This window comes from Hypomesus transpacificus, chromosome 12 (assembly GCF_021917145.1).
Source record: "Hypomesus transpacificus isolate Combined female chromosome 12, fHypTra1, whole genome shotgun sequence".
Taxonomy (NCBI): Eukaryota; Metazoa; Chordata; class Actinopteri; order Osmeriformes; family Osmeridae; genus Hypomesus; species Hypomesus transpacificus.
In genome coordinates, this window is record NC_061071.1 from 4,669,592 (window position 1) to 4,695,746 (window position 26,155).

Consider the following 26,155-nt stretch of genomic DNA (forward strand, 5'->3'; position numbering starts at 1 on the left):
TTTGATTGTAGTTTTTGCATGTTCAACATAGATTACAGGTCAAAAGTTGAATGAAGGAGTACTTATGTCCTTTCGATTTCTTACATGGTAAGTCGTTGTGGCCCATAACACGCTAGCATTCTGCTAACGAATGCTGATTGGTTAGTGAAGGACTGACTACGACCAGAGATCCCGCTTGATGGCATCCAAAGCAGAACCAGAATGTCAGAGCATTAGCAACATTAGCAACAACATTAGCAAGCCAAAACTATTTCTAGCATGGTTATTGACAGGGAGAGCCTAACCTGTCAGCTGTGTTGTCGATACCTCGAGAGTAAAGTGGAAGTAACCAGAGCTTGCCGTCAAGCAGTAGCTCTGGTCGTAGGACGTGTGTGACGTCAATGCCATTTTAAAAGGCTTTTTAGAACAGAAAGGCGACTTTAAAAAAAATCTAACACCCAGTGGTGTGTATTTTTTTTGCCTCCCCTTTCGATTTCAGAATTCAAATTACTAGACAAAAAATTATATCCTGAGAAAAGTGGATTTTGAGGGGTATAGCTCCATAGACCTTCATAGATTAATTCTGCACTCGACCGTTAGCGCCCTCATTTGGAACTTGAGGGGAACTGCAACCAGTTCAGAACCATTCTGGTAATATGTTGTTTGTTGAAAACGAATTCAACCCAGGCGCTCTTTGGTGACGTTGTAGATTACGTTACTGTTGATCATCTGTCCATCATCGTATAAAGCCCGCCCTGACAATTTAATTGGTCCGATATAGTTTTTCCTAAATCGAGCCCCTCCAGACCCAACTTCCCGAACAATTTTTTTTGTGGACGGGGATCAAGCCCCCACCCCTCGCCCCTCGGCTTGAAGTAACGGCCCCGGTGGATGTAGGTGGTATTGCATGTACGGTTAGGTTTCCGACTCTTCCGGTCGTTTTTATTCTATTAACTCCATTCAACATTTTTAAAACTATATCCCCCAATAATTTTTCCAGATTTTTGCTAAGTTTGAAACCAATCCGAAATGGGTAAACTAGCAACCCATTTATTTGCTTAGTCAATGAAAGTTGCCTGCAAATGTGCTGGCGGATACTAACAGGGCATGAGCACAAAAGTTCACATTGGCCGATAGCCGATTTACATGAGCTCTCGGAGCTAGGGAAAAAAAGAGCCACTGTTTAAAGTTAGACAGGAAGACACGGAAGTGGAAAGATGGCCGCGTCCAGTCTCGCGATCTCGCTTGCCTCACTGCACCACTGAGCACTTTTCATAAAAATGAATGGGGACGCCATTTTGGAAGACAAAAGTAGCTTACTCTAGTTATATTAACTCTATGGCGGGGATAAGTTGGGCTGGCAGCCAGGCTAGCGACTACCATAAAATCTGACTGAAGGACTTCACATACTCTTGATGACTGTTTGAATGGAAACACCTCATCTTACTTGGACTGAGGTTGACTACGACGGATCATTAGGGCCACATATGGAGTTGAATTTGTTTCATAATTCACAAACAAATGTAAAGGGGCGCCGTATAGGGGGGGAAGCTAGGACAATTCTAAGGGCCCCTGACTGACAGGGGACCCAAAAAATTGAAATCTAATAGAAATCATCAAAAATTATAGAAATATATTTTCATTTTCATGGGGCCCAAAATTCCTGGCGGCGCCCCTGAACGCGATTCACAAATGTATTTTGTGATTCAACATCTTTGACCCCATTACATTTATTTGCATCCTGCCGTACACGAGTTACAAATCCCTGCATTTGTGTGTGGATTTTTTTTACTTTCCTGACGCGCTTAGATTCACAAATGCATTTTTTCTAAAAGAAAATATATTCTATGCAGCAAGGCCGTAATCATAATACATATTGGGGGGGACACATCCCCCCCATATTCAAATCTGGTCTAAATGTCCCCCCCAATATATTGATATAAAAAAAAAAAGTGCTACGCTACGACAGGCAACCACGCACGCTGTCCGAAAATTATAATTACAAAAAATCGTCCCCCCTAATGTTAGGTGCGTTCGACATGACCCGACTTCATGCGGCGCTGCAGCCGGCTGCAGGCGGCTGCAGGCGGCTGACATGAAACAGTGAATTCTGGTTAGACTTTTTGTCAGACTTGAGACGGCACCGAGGATACGTCACTGTTACATCGCCATCAACGTACCGTGAGATCGATTCGAGAACTGCAGGCTGTGTAGCCGAGCGCATTTTCTCAAGAGCAACTGCACGGGTTCAAGTGACTACACAGCTATTTCATGATTGGCCAGACTCACACACGACAACTTTGACGCGTGTTTTGTAATATTCTGACACCTTCAGTTTCGCCAACGCTCAAAAAAGTTTAATTGAATAAATAATGTGTTGAAGAAAAGGGTTTTAGTCAGCCTCTTCACTAACGGAAAGACCAAGTTTAATTATAAATAAAGTAAAGTAAGCAAACAGCGCTTGATCAGCCATGACTGACATCAACGCAGCAAACCACGAGAAGCTGGAATGTCCGACTTCACAGAGCCGTTTTCAACTCCTCCCCGACTGCAAGCGGCTACTCTCGCCGGTCGTTTCATGCCGCAGTCCATGTCGAACGCACATAATGTCTGTTGAATCTCGAATATAAAACTGATTTCACCTCGGTCTCTCGCAAATGTCCGACTCGGCGGAGTGGGGAGGGTGGTTGGAGTCATTTGGTGCTGCATTCACTTGCAGTGGGATATTTAGCCCAAACGTAATTCACGAGCGCAGAATTTCAACGAAAACCCACGGAATTTCAAATAGATTGCATTTGTCTGAGGCAAAAATTAAATAAACTTGTTAACTCATATTGCGTCTCTATTCTTTCTAAATATTTAACTTGTAATCAGAGCCCATTGCCACCAGGTCTGTGACTATGATAGCAATCAAAGGAAGTCTGTCAACCCCGAAACTGATACAGTAACGTGCATGTTAGACTGTTAAAATTTTAGTCAAATATGCCAAGATTCAGCCGTGAAGAATTGACACAGCAACACTTATCAAGCAAAATTACAGCAATAGACAGGGCGTTTTCAGGCGATGTTTATGAGGATGGATCAATACTTTTTAGCAAAGTCTGCATTCAATCGACCATATTCTGCGTCAAACTGTTGTGGAACATGTCGGTCGCTCCGACATATATTCAGGAGAACAGGAAGGCTATCGGAATTCCGCAGATTTTCAGTCTGAATAACTGCAGAAAATGTAAAAAATAAAAACTGCAGATTTAGTTTGGGCTTGGTTATTAGAAATTTGCTGTCGCAAATGTCCGGCTGGGCGGAGTGGGGAGGGTGGTCGGAATCGTCTAGTGCTGCATTCACTTGCAGTGGGATATTAGAAATTCGCTCTTGCAAATGTCTGATGAGCCACAACTTTTCTTTGTTTTCAAAGCTGCCAACTGGGGTGGCAGCTGGGGTGGCAAGGCTAATTTTAGGGTGGCAGTTGCCACCCCATGCCACCCCGGTAGAACCGCCCCTGCGGGAATTGTTTTCAGCACCCACAGCCTTCGAAATACTTTACAACGAATCCGTCCGACTCCGTTTGTCTGTCTGTCCGTAACGGAGTCGTCAGAGTAGTAACCTATATTTCGGCCTTAACCATCGATACCCTTTGCATATGTCCATTTCTAGCTAGCTATTTCATTTTGCAGGAATACGGCCACCTCCAACTTTGTGTGGTCTCTTTAAAGCCCTACTTATCTCTCAAATTGAAAAGAATGTCCTTGTTAATAAAAATAATTCTGAAGTATAATATAACTCGTGAAATTACACTTCCTTCGGCCTTCACAAGGCAATTTGTAGAAGAATAGCTGGTTTATTCTAAAAAATCCGACTTATTCTTGAAATTTCAAGTTTTTCTCGACGTGTTGACTTTGTTCTCGGAATGGTAGGCCCTATTTCAACTTTATTCTCGTCATGTTGACTTTATTTTCGACATTTCGACTTGATTCAGGAAAAAGTATTAAGACTTTATTCGCGTCATTGACTCTAATCTCGACATGCAAAAACTAAATAAAATATCTAATTATTTTCCCCTTGTTGTCTCCCAATTGTCAATTGTCCCCCCTTTTGTCTCCCTGATGCTCCGTCGTACCACGCACTCCTTTATAGCGAGGTGAAGTTAGTTTCATATTCGACATTCGACATTCGTCTCACATTCGGAAGACGCTACTTTGCAGCGCCGAGTTAGGGACCGGGTGAAAATTACCCATACAATTTTGAAAAATGATGACATTTATAATATTTGTATGACTATAAAACCTCAAACAAACAGCAGAACATTCCAACAATGTCTGGCCTACTTCCAAACCCTTTACTTTTTCAATAAAACATTTTAAAAAATGATAGAAAATCGCTAATCTCTGAAAATAGCATGAAATCCTTGCTAATCTCAATAACTTTTTCAAACTTGGGACAAAAAATCTCAAATACACACCAGATTATTCTAATAGTGTCTGGCCTACTTCCACACCCTTTACTTTTTCAATAAAACATTTAAAAAAATAATAGAAAATCGCTAATCTCTGAAAATAGCATGAAATCATTGATAATCTCAATAACTTTTTCAAACTTGGGTCAAAAAATCTCGAATATACACCAGATTATTCTAATAGTGTCTGGCCTACTTCCACACCCTTTACTTTTTCAATAAAACATTTAAAAAAAATGATAGAAAATCGCTAATCTCTGAAAATAGCATGAAATCATTGATAATCTCAATAACCTTTTCAAACTTGGGTCAAAAAATCTCGAATATACACCAGATTATTCTAATAGTGTCTGGCCTACTTCCACACCCTTTACTTTTTCAATAAAACATTTAAAAAAATGATAGAAAATCACTAATCTCTGAAAATAGCATGAAATCATTGATAATCTCAATAACTTTTTCAAACTTGGGTCAAAAAATCTCGAATATACACAAGATTATTCTAATAGTGTCTGGCCTACTTCCACACCCTTTACTTTTTCAATAAAACATTTAAAAAAATGATAGAAAATCGCTAATCTCTGAAAATAGCATGAAATCGTTGATAATCTCAATAACTTTTTCAAACTTGTTTCAAAAAATCTCAAATATACACCTGATTATTAGAATAGTGTTTTGCCTACTTCCACACCCTTTACTTTTTCAATAATTCTTTTTAAAAAATGATAGTAAATCGCAAATCTCTGAAAATAGCATGAAATCCTTGCTAATCTCAATATTTTTGGGTCAAAAAATCTCTAATATACACCTGATTATTATAATAGTGTCTGGCCTACTTCCACACTCTTTACTTTTTCAATAATGTTTTTTAAAAAATGATAGAAAATCGCTTATCTCTGAAAATAGCATGAAACCCTTGCTAATCTCAATATCTTTTCCAGACTTGGGTCAAAAAATCTCAAATATACACCCGATTATTCTAATAGTGTCTGTCCTACTTCCACACCCTTTACTTTTTTAATAAAACCTTAAAAAAAATGATAGAAAATCGCTAATCTCTGAAAATAGCATGAAATCTTTGATAATCTCAATAACTTTTTCAAACTTGTTTCAAAAAATCTCGAATATACACCTGATTATTCTAATAGTGTCTGGCCTACTTCCACACCCTTTACTTTTTCAATAAAACATTTAAAAAAATGATAGAAAATAAATCGCTAATCTCTGAAAATAGCATGAAATCTTCACTAATCTCAATCAATAACTTTTATGGAACCCCATATATATTATGATTACAGCCTTTGCTTATTTTCATTGCCTGTGTCTTTTTTATCTTAAGCGTGCATTTAAACACAGTGGCACAAGTTGTGGCAATGAGTTTTGCCAAACAAAGAACCAGATCTCTGACAATAAATGACAACACAACACCAGGCTTAGGTCTCAATCATGTCTCTCTCAGCTCTGAAAGCCGGAGGACCATCTTTTATAGGGCACAAGAATGTAAACATAGATTGTGACAGTCAGACAGTATTGACGTTACGACAGTCTCAGAGAAAGAGATTCACTGCTCCCAACACCATGACAACTCTCAGACTAGAGAGTTCATATGGAGCTCTAATTGTAGTCATGACAAGGAACGTTTAGCCAGTACTTTCTCCTGACCCCGAACATCTATTAATCCTAACACATAGACACAATCTACTCTTATTAATAGCAAGTTTACATGAGAACTTACTAACTAGTATCCAATGACTAGTTCTATTGATAAGTGAATAATGTAAGCACATAGGAAATCCCAATTTCTTCATAACTCTTCTTTCATTGGCTCCCTTGCATAGACCTTGCGCGCGTGTGTGTGAGTGTTTGCGTCATCAACCCTAGTTGACCATATAGGTGTCAAGCAAATGGTCACCAGAGTTTGCGTCTCCATCTATTCCAGGTTTGGGAGTAGGCCTCTCTTTCCACACAAGGAATGCTGAACACAGTATCATTTTATACAGAATAAAAAAAGATACATCTTCAATTTTTCTGACAGGCAGACACTCAAAGTGATGGGGTGTGTCAAGGGGTTACATCAGAGTAATCTTACACATACCTCTCTCTCTAATTCGCGCTCTCTGTCTGTCTGTCTCTCTCTCTCTCTCTCTCTCTCTCTCTCTCTCTCTCTCTCTCTCTCTCTCTCTCTCTCTCTCTCTCTCTCTCTCTCTCTAAGACTTGACAGCTGAGACTGTCAATTGATCCGTTGTGGTGGATTGTGTCCTGTCTTCCTGTATGACATGATTACTCGTCTTCTATAAAATTTCAGAGGGATTTCATGCTATTTTCAGAGTTTAGCGATTTTCTATCATTTTTAAAACACATTATTGAAAAAGTAAAGGGTGTGGAAGTATGCCAGACACTATTAGAATAATCTGGTGTGTATTTGAGATTTTTCTCAACAAGTCTGGAAAATGTATTGAGATTTGCAAGGATTTCATGCTATTTTCAGAGTTTAGCGATTTTATATCATTTTTTAAAACACATTATTGAAAAAGTAAAGGGTGTGGAAGTAGGCCAGACACTATTAGAATAATCAGGTGTATATTAGAGATTTTTTAAACAAGTTTGAAAAAGTTATTGAGATTATCAATGATTTCATGCTATTTTCAGAGATTAGCGATTTTTTATCATTTTATTTAATGTTTTTTTGAAAAAGTAAAGGGTGTGGAAGTAGGCCAGACACTATTAGAATAATCTGGTGTATATTCGAGATTTTTTGACCCAAGTTTGAAAAAGTTATTGAGATTATCAATGATTTCATGCTATTTTCAGAGATTAGCGATTTTCTATCATTTTTTTAAAAACATTATTGTAAAAGTAAAGGGTGTGGAAGTAGGCAAGACACTATTAGAATAATATGGTGTATATTTGAGATTTTTTGACCCAAGTTTGAAAATGTTATTGAGATTATCAATGATTTCATGCTATTTTCAGAGATTAGCGATTTTCTATCATTTTTTTAAAAACATTATTGAAAAAGTAAAGGGTGTGGAAGTAGGCCAGACACTATTAGAATAATCTGGTGTATATTCGAGATTTTTTGACCCAAGTCTGGAAAAGATATTGAGATTAGCAAGGATTTCATGCTATTTTCAGAGATTAGCGATTTTCTATCATTTTTTAAAAGGTTTTATTAAAAAAGTAAAGGGTGTGGAAGAAGGACAGACACTATTAGAATAATCGGGTGTATATTCGAGATTTTTTGACCCAAGTCTGGAAAAGATATTGAGATTAGCAAGGATTTCATGCTATTTTCAGAGATTAGCGATTTACTATCATTTTTTTTAAAACATTATTGTAAAAGTAAAGGGTGTGGAAGTAGGCAAGACACTATTAGAATAATATGGTGTATATTTGAGATTTTTTGACCCAAGTCTGGAAAAGATATTGTGATTAGCAAGGATTTCATGCTATTTTCAGAGATTTGCGATTTTCTATCATTTTTTAAAATGTTTTATTGAAAAAGTAAAGGGTGTGGAAGTAGGCCAGACACTATTAGAATAATCTGGTGTGTATTTGAGATTTTTTGACCCAAGTTTGGAAAAGATATTGAGATTAGCAAGGATTTCATGCTATTTTCAAAGATTAGCGATTTTCTATCATTTTTTTAAAAACATTTTTGAAAAAGTAAAGGGTGTGGAAGTAGGCCAGACACTATTAGAATAATATGGTGTATATTCGAGATTTTTTGACCCAAGTTTGAAAAAGTTATTGAGATTATCAATGATTTCATGCTATTTTCAGAGATTAGCGATTTTTTATCATTTTATTTAATGTTTTTTTGAAAAAGTAAAGGGTGTGGAAGTAGGCCAGACACTATTAGAATAATCTGGTGTATATTCGAGATTTTTTGACCCAAGTTTGAAAAAGTTATTGAGATTATCAATGATTTCATGCTATTTTCAGAGATTAGCGATTTTCTATCATTTTTTTTAAAACATTATTGTAAAAGTAAAGGGTGTGGAAGTAGGCAAGACACTATTAGAATAATCTGGTGTGTATTTGAGATTTTTTGACCCAAGTTTGGAAAAGATATTGAGATTAGCAAGGATTTCATGCTATTTTCGAGATTAGCGATTTTCTATAATTTCTTTAAAAACATTATTGAAAAAGTAAAGGGTGTGGAAGTAGGCCAGACATTGTTGGAATGCTCTGCTGTTTGTTTGAGGTTTTATAGTCATACAAATATTATAAATGTCATCATTTTTCAAAATTGTATGGGTAATTTTCACCCGGTCCCTAACTCGGCGCTGCAAAGTAGCGACTTCCGAATGTGAGACGAATGTCGAATGTCGAATATGAAACTAACTTCACCTCTTCCTCCTTTATTGGGTTTAGAAACATTGTGTCCCTGCAGATTAGCCAAACAGTTTACCATCAATTTCATCCTTCTTAATACCAAAGGGATTAAACTAAATCGAAATCCATTATAGTAACTGTTATAGGCTATTACGATAAAATGTTAGCTATAGTTACAACATATTTACAAAAAAGTTGAAACAACAACGTGAAACAAAGAAGGCTTGGGAAGTTGGTGTAGGCTACCCCACATATTGTTAACTCTCGGCCACTGATTGTAAAACTGCTTGCCATACAGAATATCATAACGGTGGCGATGTTGAGCTAGTAGCACATCCCTGAGCGCTTACACAATGTAAAGAACTAGACTACGAAGAAGAACCAAAAGCGGTGTGGTAGAAGCCAGTCTGAAGCGCTGGTAAGGGGTTTGGATCTTTTCGAGAGCCTTGGCAAACTCATAGGGAGGAGAAAACATGGCGTGTAATCTTACCGTAAACTCTAGCAACCCTCCTATAGGTGAGTATGGTTATTAATGACTGTATATGTCAAATTGATGTCTATGCATGTAAAAACGTTTCGATCTCAATTCAATAACATCACCTACTGACTGTCATTAGCCTAGCTTGCCATCGTGGCACATTTGCTGTAAGTCAGAGTTGCCGAAGCTTGCTCGCAGGCAGTAAAACAAATATGCAATTTCAGCACTCACTTTAAGAAAATTGGTGGATGCTGTCTATTTTAACGGATGAATTAGTTACTTAAAATGGTGGGTATCAAAACACAGGAATCAATGTTTAACGAAAAGGCTTGCCGGCTAGCCCGATAGCTCCAACATTGCGTGTGGCTAGCTTAATTAGCGAGGTAAAGCATGTGAAACAGCACCATCGTGTGTATCTTCCTGCTACAACTGGCTGATGCAAGCAACGTGAAAGTACCAGTTAGTTATGACCAGAGCCATAGAAAATTTTCTATGGCTCTGGTTATGACTACCTAAGTGTTTTACCTTAGTACTTGATGTTCTGTGCTAGGCTAGCTATTACAAAAAGCTAAACGAAACCCTTCCTCAACAACAATTTACTCGCCCAACAAGTTTGATCAGTTTTCATACATCCCTACATAAGTTGTGAAAACGTCTGTCCCTTTCACGTGTAGATATCCTTAAAAAAGTTTTGTTGTTAATATTGAAGTCAAATGTAACCCTATGTCTTTTGTATTTACTGGTACACACTTCTCCCCCCCCCCCCCCCCCCCCCCCCCCCCCCCCCCCCCCCCCTCCCCCCACACAACCACCCCCCACACACACACACACACACACACTTACACACAGCCAATAAATGGCGCTGCCTGGAAGGCATGTGTGCAGGGTGTTGTGACATGTTGGTTGACACTTGATAGAGGTGTTGCTCCCCTCCTACCCTGCAGGGGCACTGTTGACAGCTGAGCATGTCAAAAGCATCATGAACGTGTCTGTGGCAGAGGGCAAAGAGACCAAACTCCATATTTCAGAGTGAGTGGATTCATAAAAAACAAAAAAAAGTTTCTCCTGGTAGTGTGATCCTCTGTAGGTAGCATCTTCCAATTGATTAGCAGCTGGCTGAGGGTTTGCTTTGAGAGGGCTAATGGAACCCCCCACCCCCCTCTCCTTCTCTCCCTTCCATCTCTCCAGTTTAGTCCAGTTCAGTGATGCTAACTCCATCATGCGCTACCTGGCCCGTGCAGCTCCCAGCATGGGCCTGTATGGCTCCAACATAATGGAGCACACTGAGGTAACTGTCTAGTGTAGACTATCAGAAACTTCCTTCTCTACCATCAAGTTCAAGGTTATGGCTTACATGCCTAGTAGCCTATCTATAAAAGCACTATACAAGCATAGTACAGTATTAGGATTTCCACAAATTTCCATGCAAGAGTGTTCTAATGCCTGCCTGTTTGTGTCTGTGTTTGTGTTCAGGTGGACCACTGGCTGCAGTTCGGTGCTAGCCGTGTTTGTGGTCAGTCTAGGCTAGCAGTAGCCCTGGCTGAGCTGGACAAGGCCTTGGCGCTGCGGACCTTCCTGGTGGGGCACAGCCTCACCCTGGCAGACCTGAGTGTATGGGCATCACTTAAAGGTCTGTGTAGATGTGTTTGCGTTTTTATATTTAAACAGTGCTGCATCACAACGGCAAAAGGGCTGTCTCGACAGCTCATGCGCTTTCTCTCCTTTTCTCTTTCTGCGCCCTCCCTCTTTAAGGGAATGCTGAGTGGCAGAGCCAGGTTAAGTCCTTCTCTCATGTGAGACGCTGGTTCTACTTCCTGGGATCTCAGGAGCCTTTTTCCTCTGTGGGAAACAAGTGGGCCAGCAGCAAGCCCCCCACATGCAGCTCTGTGAGTACACTATTTCCCCCCCCCACCCCCCCGAGTTCATTCAGTAAAGATCCATTTAGCTGTAAAAAGAAAGGAATATCTCCCTAGATATACAGTCTTATGCAAAAGTTTGGGCAACCCTGATAATCTCCATTACTTTCATCTATAAATTGTTGGGCATTTGGATGAGGAACGTCTTTGTCATATATATACACATACGTCATGGACAGTGATATTTTAGCAGTGAAATAAGGTTTATTTGATAAACAGAAAATATGCCATACGCATCATAAGAGAATTAGACACTTGCAAAAAAATATACACCCCAACAGAAAAATCACATTCATATTTAGTAGTAGGGGTGTCACGATACCAAAAATTCAGTAGTCGGTGCCAATACCATTAAAATAACACGATTCTCTATGCCAATTTCGATACCATGGTAAAAAAAAAGAGGATTGTCTAAGATTCCATGTAGGCTACTTGAACCATGAACTTCTTTAAAATATTTGAAAAATAGCAAAATGTCCTACAAAGACATACAAAACATGTGCAATAGAGCATAGCACAACATAATAAAGTGCAATTAAGCCATTCAGCTAACAAGATGAACATGACATGAGTTTACCTTCTAAGCTATGGGCTAACGTTAAAACTACAGCTAACCTAAACTATGTACATAAGCCATTGTAACACACGTGCCCACCATCTCAAACATCATGTAACGTGTATTTTAGTTTGACAGATTAAACAAACAGAAAAAGAGCATTCTGTTGATGTATTCAGAACGAACATTGATTTATTTTGTATGATGCCAGATGTTAGCATCGGTGCTGCGCCTCTTCTGGAACTGAATCAGAACTTGCCTTGAATTCTCCACAAACAAATCCAGATGACGATCTTTCAGGTGCTTAGCTAAATTGGAAGTATTCCCCCTTGGTCTGAAGACTGCGGTAGCATTTTTTGCATAATGGCTTCTGCGGATTAATTATAACGCCACGGTCATCTGCCTCAAACGCAAACTACTGTTTTTGCCTTTCTTGTCAACAAGTCGAAGCGGGGCGATCGCTAAAGCAGCAGTTGTTATCTTGTTTTTCTTAATGTAAACGTCGACTGGAACACTCCTGAAGGCGCAGCACCGATGCTAACATCTGGCATCGGCGCTCACGGTACTTACGGTGCTTCAAAAAAATGGGCATCGTCGGTGTTTTGTTATTTTAGCATCGGAAGGTACCGTAAGTATCGGTTCTCGTGACATCCCTATTTAGTAGAGCCTCCTTTTGCAAAAATAACAGCTTCTAGACGCTTCTTATAGCCTCTGATGAGTGTCTGGATTCTGGATTGAGGTAATTTGCACCATTCTTCCAATACATCTCCAGTTCAGTAAGGTTTGATGGGTGCCTAGCGTGGACAGCCCGCTTCAAGTCACCCCATAGATTTTCAATTATATTCAAGTCAGGGGACTGGGATGGCCATTCCAGAACATTGTAGTTGTTCCTCTGCATAAATGCCTTAGTGGATTTGGAGCAATGTTTCGGGTCGTTGTCCTGCTGGAACACCCAACTCCGCCGTAACTTCAGCTTTGTTACAGATTCTTGAACATTATTGTCCAGAATTTGCTGGTACTGAGTTGAATCCATGCAACCTTCAACTTTAACTAGATTCCCAGTTCCTGCACTAGCCACACAGCCCCACAGCATGACGGACCGCCCACCAAATTTTACTGTGGGCAGCAAGTGTTTTTCTAGGAATGCTGTGTTCTTTTGCCTCCATACGTAACGCATCTTGTTGTGACCGAATAACTCTATCTTTGTCTCATCAGTCCACAGCACTTTGTTCCGAAATGAGCCTGGCTTGTTCAAATGTAGTTTGGCAAACCTCAAGCGAGCCTGTTCGTGGCGCGTGTGCAGAAAAGGCTTCTTCCGCATCACTCTCCCATACAGCTGTTCTCTGTGCAATGTGCGCTGAATGGTCGAGCAATGCACAGTAGCTGTGTCTACTACCGCGCACTTGTGCACTTCGAGCACTGACTTTCAGTGCTTAGGGCGCTTCACTCACAAAACCAGAATAATTCAGTGCACTGAAAGTACCAGGATGGCGCACTGCAAACGGTCCAAAAAAACAGTGTACAACGATGGACACTACTCGCCCTAAACGGGCGCCATCTTAGCTACGTAGTGGAAAAGGAGGAGCCCTTTCGGCAGCTTTTTCCACTTAAGTGGAGAAGCGCGTTAATTTTGGCAGGTTTTGCGGGTGTGGTCACTTCCACCAAGTGTTTAACGTAGCAGTGTTCCATTTGAGACAGCACTTATCAGCGACAGAGTGCACTGAATATGTAAGTGCACTGTTTTGCAGGGCACTGTATTGCAGTGTACTTCATAAAGTGCGCGGTAGTAGACACAGCCAGTGACACCATCTGCAGCAAGATGACCTTGCAGGTCTTTGGAGGTGGTCTGAGGGTTGTCCTTGACCATTCTGACCATTCTTCGCCTTTGCCTATTAGTTATTTTTCCTGGCCTGCCAATTCTGGCCTTAACAATAACTGTGCCTGTTAGGGATGGGACGTATGGCACTGACGCATCGATGCTTGTGTCGCAAAACCAATACGCACAGTTTCGAAAAAGTGTTTTGGAGCTTGTATCAAATTACGAAACCACGTGACAGATGACGTTCAATGCTTCAAGCGTCACGAACTGGTTCGAAGTTTTGCCGCTCTTCTGAACCAGAGCCATGGAAGGAACGAAGCCACCGCTTCTTGTTAAAGACAAATCTCACATTGTCAGAGAAGCAGCACCAGGCATCGCTAGAGTTTCTTCCATCAGTCATTATTATTTAGCCAAATCCGTATAGTAATAATTATAAATCCGTGCATTTGTGTTGTGTTATTTTATTGAAATGAAACGTAACATGATAGGACTAGGTAGGTCTATACAGTGCCCAGAAAACAAATGTTGATGATTCGTCAACATTGTCAACAGTAATAATAATTTGTAAAAATAAAGTTCCCCCAGTTCACAATAGACCTACATATCACAAATGTTAAGAAAAGATCGGTGTTATCTAGTTTAATTGATATAAAGACCATATCGTATAAACTCCGTCCACCCGCATTAACAAGAAACAATGTTTTCGGTGGTGTAGTTGGTTAAAGCGTTGGACGACAACATATTGTAAATGCAAATCTTGGATCCCGAGTTCGCGCCCCAGTGCAGGGACCCTCTTACGATATTCCTAAACTTTTACTGTGAGAAAATGACATAATTCTAAAGGCCTACGGATGTATCACAACATTTTAATGTGTGAGCACTAATATCAGATCAAAATGAACACATGTAGCCTTAATTAAATATAGAATAACGAAGGGTAGTCTAACGCTACTGTCGGAGACAACACTACGCCTCATTCAGCCAGTTTAAACGGCTGCTAGATGACGCTGTTCATTTTCAATGCGCCGATAGTTCGGCTCTTTGGGCCGGCACAATCCGGAAGAAACCACCAAAGCTTCACAAGGCATCGTTCGCCCATCGCTAGTGCCTGTTGCCTTCCATTTCTTAATGACATTCCTCACAGTGGAAACTGATAGCTGAAACCTCCGGGATAAATTTTTGTAGCCTTCCCCTAAACCATACTGCTGAACAATTTTTGTTTTTAGATCATTTGATAGCTGTTTTGATGCCCCAATTTTGCCACTGTTTAGAGGAGAATCAAAGAGAAGCACAACTTGCAATTGGCCAACTTAAATACCTTTTCTAATGATTGAATGCACCTTTTTATGTAATTGAAGGCTTAACGAGTTAATCAGACTAACTGTGTTGCAGTTAATCAGCATTTAGTAGGCAGCGGTATTCAAATCAAATAAATGATAAGGGTGCCCAAACTTTTGCACAGCCTTTTTTTTCACATTTGATTTAATTTCACACAACTAAATACTGCTACACCAAATATCTTTGTCTGGAAAACACCCCAGCACTCAGTGTTAACTAGAAAAGGAATATTACAATATTATATTTATATTTTTAGGTGAAGACAGGAAATTATCATGCAGCCTTAGAGGGGTGCCTAAACTTTTGCATACGACTGTAGATACAAATCCCTGATTTGAGAGTTTAGTTGGGACAGGGCTTTAATTTTTTTTTTCATGTGAAAAACGAGGAGGGAACGAGTCTGACAGATGTAACCAACGTGTGTGAGGGGGAAGGGTCCGCAAGTGATTATTCAACTGCGTGGGTAACGTCATCTACATTTGTGTGTCTCGCTCAGGTGTTTCACACAGGAAGTGATTGACGGCTAATATTAACCATTCTTAAATTTAAATTCTTAAATTAAAGTTAATAATCTAACGATTAAAGGTCACATGACATGCTGTTTTTGGATGCTTTTATATAGGCCTTAGTGGTCCCCTAATACTGTAATTGAAGTCTCTTTCCCCAAATTCAGCCTTGGTGCTGAATTACAGCCACTACGAGCAGTCCCACAATGAGCTTTCCTTAAAACAAGCTGTTTCAGTGTCTGTTGCCTTGAATGCTAATAAGGAGGAAAGAGGCGGCACCATGCACTAATGTTTACAGTGGATGTATCGCAATGGCTTGTAGCCCCGTTACTGTAAGATGCCTCGAATTTGCCCATTGTCATCTGATCACCCTGGTTATCAGATGACAGTGATCGAGGCTGATCGAGGTGCACACACATAGTAATTTAAATGCGGGGAAAAGCGGATATCGTGGGCGCCATAACACCAACAGCAGAACGGTTATCCAAATAACTAAGTAGTGTACAACACTCGCGTTACAGTGTGTGTATTCCTCCTTGTGATGTCAGAAGGAGAGGATTTTCAAAACAGACGTTTGAGCTTTCATTTTCTCAAAGGTGGAGAAGAATACCCAGGGCTTGGTTAACACCTATGAACATTTCTAGCCACTGGGGGACCAAAGGCAGACTAGGGGAACTAATATTAATGTTAAATAACCTCCTAAAGTGAAGTTTTCATGTCATTGGACCTTTAAGTTTAATTGGCTGTGCAACGTTAGATAGAAAGGTGGACCAGTCACTGTATCAGCTCACAGCAAGCAAATACTACTGTGCAATTAGAAAGCATTTTGAAGAGAAATGTAAAAGTTATTTGCACATGCTCCTGTAGGAGTTGGAAAGACGGGAGGTTGGCACACTTCTCCCTTTTAGCACACAGCTTTGTTTTTTTACAACCCCAATTTCCCAAAAGTTTGGCCGTAGTGTGAAATTAAATAAAACAACGGAATACAATGATTTGCAAATCTCATAAACCCATATGTTATTTATATTAAAATGGGGAAAATATGGAAAAATTGCGTTGCAGGTTGATTTAAGGTGTATGCGCCCCAACATTTTCTGCCTGTGCCCCATATAATTTAAATTGGGGGCTAAAGTGCTCCTGTAAAATGTTAGTCTGGAGCCCTGTGGAACATAACCTTTCAGTTCCACTTAAAATAACTAAAAAGTACTCATGTAGTCTAGGACTAGTTGTAATCTCCTACTTGTCGTAGGAGTTCTGTTGATGCAGAGTTAATACTCAGTGAAGTCAATAGTCAGTGAATGAACTCCCCCTCCCCCCCCGACCTCCTCCTTGCTGTGTGTTGCCCAGTCGGAGGAGAAGGAAAAAAAGCAGGACCTGGGGAAGTTTGTGGAACTGCCTGGAGCTGAGATGGGCAAGGTGGTGGTTCGTTTTCCCCCAGAGGCCAGTGGGTGAGGCGCTACTGCAGTTTGCATGTGCACACTCACAATCAGAGTAAAAAATAAATACAAAATACAATAGAAAATATCATTTTCTTTATATAATATGTATGATAATCTTTTTAGAGTCTGCTATATATTATGTTCTCCACTCTATGTTCTGTCTCAGATACTTACACATTGGCCATGCTAAGGCAGCCCTGCTCAACCAGCACTACCAGGTCACCTTCAAAGGCAAACTCATCATGCGCTTTGACGATACCAACCCCGAGAAGGAGAAGGAGGACTTTGAGAAGGTGGTGCATGGACAGAAACGCGGACTCTTGATTTCCTGTAGATGTTTATCACGACTAAAGATACCAGTTTGTGCAGGGTCTAAATGTGTCTTTCTTCCTCCTTTCATTCTTTCTGTCCTCTCTTCTCCCTTTTTAACCTCCCTTCCTTCCTTTCTTCCAGGTAATCCTGGAGGATGTGTCCCAGCTCCAGATCAAGCCAGACCAGTTCACCTACACCAGCGACCATTTCCCGAAGATCCAAAACATGGCAGAGAAGCTGCTGAAGGAGGGCAAGGCCTACATAGATGACACGGCCCCGGAGCAGATGAAGCAGGAGAGGGAGCAGCGTGTGGAGTCCAAACACCGCAGCAATTGTAAACAGGGGGGGCGACGGCGTGTGGCTGTTTGTGAGGGCAAGAGACTGTGTTTGCAGGAGATGGAATAAGAAAGTGTGTGAGAAAGAGGGAGGAACCGATCAAGGTATTTGAGAGAGAGAGAAAGGTGGGGGCGAGGTGTGTATAGAATCCTGTGGCGCAAAATGATTGTCTAAAGCATGGATCTCAAACTGACGGTCCACTTCCGGTCGCGGAATGTAATTTTCTTTTTTACAAATATACATTTTTTATTTTTATTTTTTATTTATATCATATTTTTGGCATTATGTAGCAGGCTGTGGGGAGGGGGGCCGGAAGTGGCCTGCGGGCCAGAATCTTGAGATGGCTGGTCTAAAGGATCCATATTCCCACACACACCTTCCTCTCTTCTCATCCCCAAACTTCACCCCTTACCCCCCCTCTCCCCCTCCTCTCCCCCATTTCCCCAGCGGTGGAGCAGAACTTGAAGATGTGGGAGGAGATGAAGGCAGGGACAGAGTCTGGACAGAAATGCTGCATGAGGGCCAAGATCGACATGTCTTCCAACAATGGCTGCATGAGGGACCCCACTCTGTACCGCTGCAAGAACACCCCCCACCCCCGTACAGGAAGCACCTACAGGTGAGGTGGGGAGGTGAGCGTGGGGTGGGAGGATAGGGGATGGGTGAGGGTGGGGTGGAGGGGTTAGGAGGTAGATAATTAGAATAAAAGTAAAAAGTAAAACAATATAAAATTGACAATAAGATCCAAAACCAAATACTAATGAAGAATATATAAAAAAAAAATTCTAATGACTGTTACTTAAATAGATAATAAGTCGTACAGTTTGTGCAGGGATGTGCAAGTGAAAGGCAGGCTATAAGGGATGTGTAGGATGTATAATTTTGATTATAACCCTTCTCCCCTTTCTCTAGAGTGTACCCCACCTACGACTTTGCGTGCCCGATTGTGGACAGCGTGGAGGGGGTGACCCATGCCCTGAGGACCACGGAGTATCACGACAGAGACGACCAGTTCTACTGGATGATCGACGCCCTGGGCATCAGGAAACCCCACATCTGGGAGTACGCCAGGCTCAACCTCAACAACACCGTGCTCTCCAAGAGGAAGCTCACCTGGTTCGTGGACCAAGGCTACGTGGACGGATGGTGAGGAAAGCATGGGAGCTGCTGGGGGCGGAGGGAGGGATGGAATGAGAGGAGAGGGAGGGGTTGATGGGATGGTGAAGTGGATAAATACATTTAGAGAGGGAGGGTAGGTCAGGAAAGAACTCAAAGGGGAGGGAGGCAGGGATGCCTGGATGGAGATAGAAGGAAACGGCTGGACGGAGGGAAGAAAAGAGAATTGGATGGAGGAAGAAGGGATGGATGGAGGGAATAAATAACACAGTCAACATGTCGTTATTATTTTTGACGATGATAATGATGAAGAGTGATGCTGACCTTGTTTGATCTCTAGGGACGACCCCCGGTTCCCCACCGTTAGAGGAGTCCTCCGCAGGGGCATGACTGTCGAGGGCCTCAAACAGTTCATTGCAGCCCAGGTGTGTACGTGTGTGTGCCTGACTGTGAACTTTGCACCTGGTAGCCCATCAGGAGTGAGACTAAAGTCATTTGACGTTCCATAGTATTAAAGTGTGTATGTTTTCTACTCTTTTCCCTCCCTCCAGGGTGGATCCAGATCAGTAGTCAACATGGAGTGGGATAAGATCTGGGCTTTCAACAAAAAGGTATGTTCTCCTCTCCTCTTTTTCTTCCTCCATCTTTTTCATGTCTTCCTTTCTTATGGTTAGTGTAGAGTGAAAACCTACAGACTTTCTGCATCCTGTTTATACAAAGAGGCAGGGCATAAGATGTACAGCTTGCATGGTTTCCCCCCCTTCTCTCTTTCTCTCTGCCGCTCCGTCTAACCACTAACTTTTCTAGCTCTTGCTATTCCTCTTTTGTCTTCGTTCTCTAAATTCTCTTTCGTAGTTGGTTCCAGCTCCATTTTCTATTCCTTTTTTCCCTTCCAGCACTAATGGATTCTCATATGCATTTGATTGCCCTTAACTGAGTTCTTGGGGAAAAACACAGACACATACACACACACAAATGCAAGCAGAAAATACACACATAAGCAAGCCTAGAAACACACACAAAATCCCTTTCATCCCACTAATTGTCATGCAGTTCATGCTCCTGTAGGACTGAATTAAACATGCTGTTCACCCAGTGCTTTGCTTACACCACTAACAGTGCACAATCATTTTAGTTAACCTCCACATACCACTATTAGGGATGCACCTAAATAAATTCTGGGCCAGAAACAAACAAAAAAATTCTGGATGCACTTAGCCGAAAGTGACTTTATTAACTACTTACTAACCGAGAGTGAGGTCATGCCGGGAAATATCAAACTGAGGCTTTAACGTATCGACCGAGCGATGACCGAACGGTCAAGTTTAGTAAGTTGTTTATTATATGGCATTTTTCTCTCCTTTCATTTTGTAAATGTAAAGAAATGGTAATTGTTAGGCTAATAGAAAACACAATGTGTTTCAGGTGTTGCGTAGCAACAAATTACTCGCTAACTTCAAGTTCCAATGATCAATCGAAAACGGACAACACGGCTCAGCTAAATTGGCTTTAACTTACAGTAAAGTAACAACACAAGTGATTCAAATTATAGTTTCTAGTCTTCATCATCACTTTCAATTTTTGTTTCTTCTGAATTTCCTCAACGCTCATTTTGAAGATGACGTCTGAGGGCAATAAGGATCCATATCAGACCGGCGGTCAATACACGGCTGACATGACTACCCATTAGCCAATCAGAACGCTCGTACTGTCGTTGCCATATAATAAATAAAAAAATATATTATTTTTAAAAATGTATTAATATAAGACTTTTTAATATTACCATACCCCCTCTTGAAATTTCTTCCGAGGACATTGAAGTATTTCCACACCACTGATGATCGCCTTTGTTTGAAATATTTATGCTAAATCAACTGAGATGAAAATTGATCGAATGGGTGTGTATTATATAAGGCAGAGGTCGCCAACCTGTCGATCGCGATCGACGTGTCGATCTCGGAGACTTTCCCTGTCGATCTCCAAAATAATTTCAGAAATACTGATCTCCGACTAATTCATGAACGCGGAGGATTCTTAAACTGAACGCGCGTTCTCTTGTACCTGGATTTGCATATTGGCCTGTGCGTGTTTGCAAAGCAATTCACCGACAGAATAAATGGGCGTTTTTTCCCGAAGACGACCTTTGAGAGACCTGCTATCCCAAGATACCTGTGGGCGTGGTTGCCGTTGGTTTGTTTATTTACCCGGCCGTGTTGTCCACATAGTGTTAGCAAGCATGGCAGAGGCACCACGAAAGAGGGCGAAAAACTACAGTTTCCATCATGAATGGGAGGAGGAATTCATCTTTACCTTGGTAAAAGACAAGAGTGTGTGTATGTTGTGCCACCAGCCACAGGCACTGTCTAAGCGAGGGAATTTGGAGCGGCACCACAACACTAACCATCCGAAATTCAAAGACTGCTATCCACCAAAGAGCGCAATCCGCGCCAAAAAAGTTCAGGAGCTGAAAGTGGAGTTGAAGGCTCAACAGTCGCTTTTCTCACAACCTACGTCTCAAAGTAAGGCTGCAACTGAGGCATCATTTCGTATTAGCCACATTTTGGCTAAACACAAGAGACCTTTTACAGATGGGGATTTGTTTAAGGAACTATTGACCGTCACCGCAGAGACTGTTTGCAGCACCTTCAAAAACAAAGAGGACATAAAAGCTGCATTCCGTGCTGTGCCTCTTGGTCCTACAACAGTGACACGAAGGATCGAGTTACTGTCGGATAACGTTGGTCAACAGGTGTTGGAGGACTTGTCACTCTGTGAATATTTTTCACTGCAGTTTGATGAATCGCTGGATGTAATGGACACGGCTCAGCTTGTTGTATTTGTCAGAATGGCTTTCCAGGACTTTACAACAAAGGAGGACTTCCTCACTCTTCTCCAATTAAAAGAGAGAACGAGAGGTGAGGATATTTACAACGTTTTTAAAAGCTATGTCCGTGAAAAGAACATCCCCATTCAGAAACTGGTGGCAATCACTACCGATGGGGCACCGGCAATGTGCGGTGTGCACGCTGGTTTTATAGCACTGTGCCGTAATGATCCGGATTTCCCCGACTTCATGAAGTATCACTGTGTGATTCATCAGCAAGCCTTGGCTGGGAAAGTCGTGGACTTTTCTCATGTCATGTCACTGGTGGTCAAAGTGGTAAACTCGATTCGAGCAAAAGCGCTTCAGCATCGCTTATTCAAGGCGTTATTGGATGAGCTCGATTCGGCGTATGTAGACCTGCTTCTGCATGCTGATGTCAGGTGGTTGAGTCGCGGAAAAGTGCTGCAGCGATTTGTTGACTTGCTGCCTGAGATTAAGACGTTTCTGTCGAAAAGGAACGAGGAGCACGAGGAACTTTCAACGGATGCGTGGCTACTGGACCTGGGGTTTCTGACGGACCTAACCGGAAAACTGAACTCGCTCAACCACGAACTCCAGGGAAAAGACCGGCACCTCCTCCACATGATCAGCGCAGTGAATGCGTTCAAGGCCAAACTCTGTGTCTGGACCACGAATCTGAGGAAAGGGACGCTGACACACTTTACAAACCTGGAAAAAATGTCACAGTCCATCAAAGACTCTTCTGACTTTCACCCTGAGCAGTACTGTGTGCACCTGGACAAACTGGCAGCGGAGTTCAGTCGACGTTTTGGTGAGTTAGAAATCATGAAGGATATTGCTGCATTTCTTTCAAACCCATTCCTGCCTATTAATACAGAGGAGGTTGCAGACCAATTCGAGAAAGCATTTGCTTTGCCAAGTGGAGTGGACATGGAGATGCTTGATTTGCAAAATGACATTGAGCTGAAAGCCAGGTCAAGGGACAGTGACTTTTGGGGACTTGTCAGCCGAGAGAAGTTTCCTCTCCTCAGTGCATGTGCACTAAAAGTGAGTGCCTACTTTGGATCGACCTACCTCTGTGAAATGGCATTTTCACAGATGAAAATCACCAAATCCAAGTACAGGAGCCGGCTTACTGACAGACACCTCACAGACTGCCTCAGACTGGCTGTCTCTGCTTATGAGCCAAACTACAAGGCACTCACAGACAGTGTTCAGTCACAGCCATCACACTGACTTGTCACATGAGAAATTTGTCAGTGTTGTGTTGTAACTTCAGTTTATAAATAAAACCGTTCATATCCAGCCTGCTCATTGCAAAAGTGTTTTTTCTTGTTCATATTGTTCACAAAGTGTTTGATTTCATTCAATTACAATAAGGCCAAATATAAAGTTAAGTTGTAAGTTCAGTCTGGAGTCTGTTCTGTCTCTCAACGCCTCAATAGGTAGATCTTCGGGTCACCAAGGCAAAGGTCGGTGATCTTTGGCCTAAAAAGGTTGGTGACCACTGATATAAGGCTTATTCACTGATAATCTGAAAATAGTTTGAGATCAGTAGGTCACATGACCTAGGAGCTATGGAAATTTGTATATTTATATACAAATTTGTGAGATGAAAATTCACAAACCCCAAAAAGTGTGATTGTAATTGGGTCAGGTAGAAAGTTAACTTTTGAAAGTTTTAAGCGGAATGGATAAATAGCTATAGATTTTTTAATAAACAACTTGTAACTTGATGGTCCCAACTGCTGCTGACGTAAGGAAAACTAATATGGAATATCTGTCAAATACCCAAAATGAAACTAACTTGACTTCAGTCCTGTGATAATGCCTAGATCAAACGATAGTAAAATCTGAGCAGATATTCATGGTTCACAATTTCGTCCTATTTTCGACCTCTCTTTCTGACAAATAATTTGGTGCATCCCTATGCACTATCCTTCCCTGCTTCCCCTCCTGCTGTAATTCCTCTACCTTCCTCCCTCTCTCCTTCCCTTTCCTCTCTCCCACCTTCTTTGTCCTTCCCACCTTTCTTTGCAGTTTCATGTCAACCCCTTTTGTCTGTCAGTGCCATTCATTAATCTCTCCACGCATCTGGCTGTATCTGGCTTGGTGATGTCATCAAAAAGCACCACCCTAGTCAGGGGGTGGGACGAACTATACGTAGGGGAGGAAGTGATGTAGATGTTCTTCCATCCTGTCTGATCTTGTGTGTCTTGGCTCCTGACCTCTGACCTCTCCTGTGTTTGACATTAAACTGCATCTCACTTTTCTGTTTCCAAGCTGCCAATTAGCTGTATCAAGGTACTCCTCCTCCTCTTTCCCTTCCCTCTCTCATCCTGTCCTCCCTTCATCCCTACTTCAGTGTGCTTCCAATTCTCTTCTTCTCTCTCTCTACCTGTCTTACTCTTCCTCTTCTTGTCCTCATACAGCCTACAGTCATTTAGCTGCAGTGTCAATGAAGAATCCTTCACTGTTCTCTGTCTATCTTTCTGTCTCTTTCTCTTTGTGTCTGTCTCCTTTTTTATTTCTGTCTCTTTCTCTCCTGTCACTTCTCTTTATCTCTCAACATTTCTGTCCATCTTCTATACCTCAGTCTGTCATCCCACCTCCACTCTCACCCCTGGCAGTGTGTACTTCTGTAACTTAAGGAAAGCAGAACGTACAATGTTACAGGCTCTGTAGACGAGCTTGGACAACTAGAGCTGGAGAGAGGGAGGGAACCGTAAGCCTTTAGCTGTGGATTGTCATTTGAGCAGATTTTTTATGCATGGCTGTAAGTAACAATAATGAAACCGTCTGTGTGTCTGTGTGTCGCTGTGTGTAGGTGGTTGATCCAGTGGCCCCCAGATACACAGCACTATCAGGGTCCTATGTGGTTCCTGTCTCCATCCCAGAGGCCCAGGAAGAGATGAAGGAAGTGGCAAGACACCCCAAGGTACCCATCTCTGATAAATATTCAACAATTATTATGTTATTATATAGCTGTTGTTATAATAATTATTTTCTTTATCCAAAAATGTTCAATTGAAGGTTGGATTGTGACATTAAAGAGGTCATTGAATGCAAGACAGTTTACCTTGTCATAGTTTAATAACGACAGTTTGGTGGGTAAAATGAACAGTTTTGCTAGTTGTAAACCAACCAATCAGCGCGCAGCTTATCTAAATATTCATGAGCATACCATAAAAGGGAGAAAACCTTGTTTCATTATAGGGCTGTTTCACAGGTTTGCATTAGGGTGCATAGAACAGCACACGGGCCATTTTCAGGCCAACCAATGTTACATACCCTATTCGGAGACCCTAATAAAGAGTGTGAAATACCCTATAAAATCAGTATATGACCCCTTTAAGCTAAATTACATTTTTGGGTGACAAAACTTTATTAATCTTTACCAGGGGTGCCAATTATTCTGGAGTTGTCTTTACAAAATTACATTCTTCTGTATGTGTGTCTCTTTCTCTGTGTGCGTCTCCCAGAATACTGAGGTGGGGATGAAGGAGGTGTGGTATGGGCCCAAGGTGCTGGTGGAGGGGGCAGACGCCGAGACCTTCCACGAGGGGGAGACGGTCACCTTCATCAACTGGGGCAACATTGTCATCACCAAGATCCACAAGTAAGACTGTGAAATCAAACTGTCAACTGCATGTCTGCTGATGGGCTATATATACAGATTAAGGTACAAACAATTTGTGATTGAAGGTGATCAGGGGTTAAAGGGGGGGGGGGGATAAGTATAGTTGGGGAGACTGAATTTGTTGAACTGCTCTCCAGAGACGCGAGTGATAAGGTGTCGTCCATGGAGGCCCGTTTGGACCTGGAAAACCGTGACTACAAGAAGACCACCAAGATCACCTGGCTGGCCGAGGCAGACCGCGCCCCTCTACTCCCCACCGTGTGCGTCAACTACCAACACCTCATCACCAAGCCTGTCCTGGGGAAGGATGATGACTTCAAGGCCTACATTAACCACCACAGCAAGGTACAGCGGTGTCAATTGATGGTTATTGATTCAATGTCCCCCCCCAATATCTGGATCATGATTTTATCACTCCTTTTTTACCCACCCTTCCCTCTTTCTTCCTCCCCTCCCTCCCAGCTGGAGGAGAAGATGCTGGGAGATCCCTGCCTGAAGAGCCTGAAGAAGGGAGACATCATTCAGCTACAGAGGCGGGGCTTTTACATCTGTGACCAGCCCTATGAACAAGTCAGGTTAGTCCATCACTTAAGAATGCTCAGCTTGAGCGTGTGCACACACATGGAAGAGACGTAAACTAGACAGAATATGGATACTTATAAAACAGGGATGGAAATAAAAAAAAATGTCCACCGGCCACTGTGGCTGGTGGATTTCAAAATCTACCAGCCACTCAATGTTTTTACCAGCCACTTTCTTGTTTTTAACCGACAATGTGTAACTGCATGTGAACATTTATACTACAAGATCTAGAATACTTAAGCAGTTTATTTAATCTCAAGTCTCAATGAAACACTGAAATTTTCTCTTTCTTTCTTATACAAACACAAACCACGAACTGCTTTACATATCATTAAATGAGTAGGGCAGATTAAACAATACACTAACATTCTTCCACCCATCCTCCCCACTCCCAGTACAATTTACTTCTGCTCATCAGAATCAGATTCTGAGGTTTCAGAGGTGCTTTCCTGAGCGTTGTTCTTCCACGACAAGACGCACCGCACCCCGACGCTAAGCAGAG

General features: G+C 41.7%; 1 protein-coding gene across 3 annotated transcripts in view; it reads left to right on the forward strand.

Annotated features, from left to right (window-relative positions):
- Positions 1-8,776: 8,776 nt before the first annotated feature.
- Positions 8,777-26,155, forward strand: part of eprs1 (glutamyl-prolyl-tRNA synthetase 1) — a 33,837-nt gene continuing 16,458 nt past the window's right edge. For 2 of the 3 annotated variants that reach the window (XM_047030500.1, XM_047030501.1), the window contains exons 1-16: positions 8,780-9,286; positions 10,193-10,277; positions 10,437-10,536; positions 10,722-10,878; positions 11,001-11,134; positions 16,731-16,831; positions 16,989-17,115; positions 17,276-17,468; positions 17,918-18,089; positions 18,383-18,616; positions 18,927-19,011; positions 19,138-19,197; positions 24,259-24,369; positions 24,914-25,050; positions 25,209-25,416; positions 25,534-25,646. In XM_047030500.1, coding sequence (XP_046886456.1) covers positions 9,244-9,286; positions 10,193-10,277; positions 10,437-10,536; positions 10,722-10,878; positions 11,001-11,134; positions 16,731-16,831; positions 16,989-17,115; positions 17,276-17,468; positions 17,918-18,089; positions 18,383-18,616; positions 18,927-19,011; positions 19,138-19,197; positions 24,259-24,369; positions 24,914-25,050; positions 25,209-25,416; positions 25,534-25,646 — 2,060 coding nt within the window. In that variant the 5' untranslated portion in view covers positions 8,780-9,243. Of the gene's footprint in view, positions 9,287-10,192; positions 10,278-10,436; positions 10,537-10,721; positions 10,879-11,000; positions 11,135-16,730; positions 16,832-16,988; positions 17,116-17,275; positions 17,469-17,917; positions 18,090-18,382; positions 18,617-18,926; positions 19,012-19,137; positions 19,198-24,258; positions 24,370-24,913; positions 25,051-25,208; positions 25,417-25,533; positions 25,647-26,155 lie in introns of all 3 variants that reach the window. The other variant, XM_047030499.1, reaches the window with a different exon arrangement.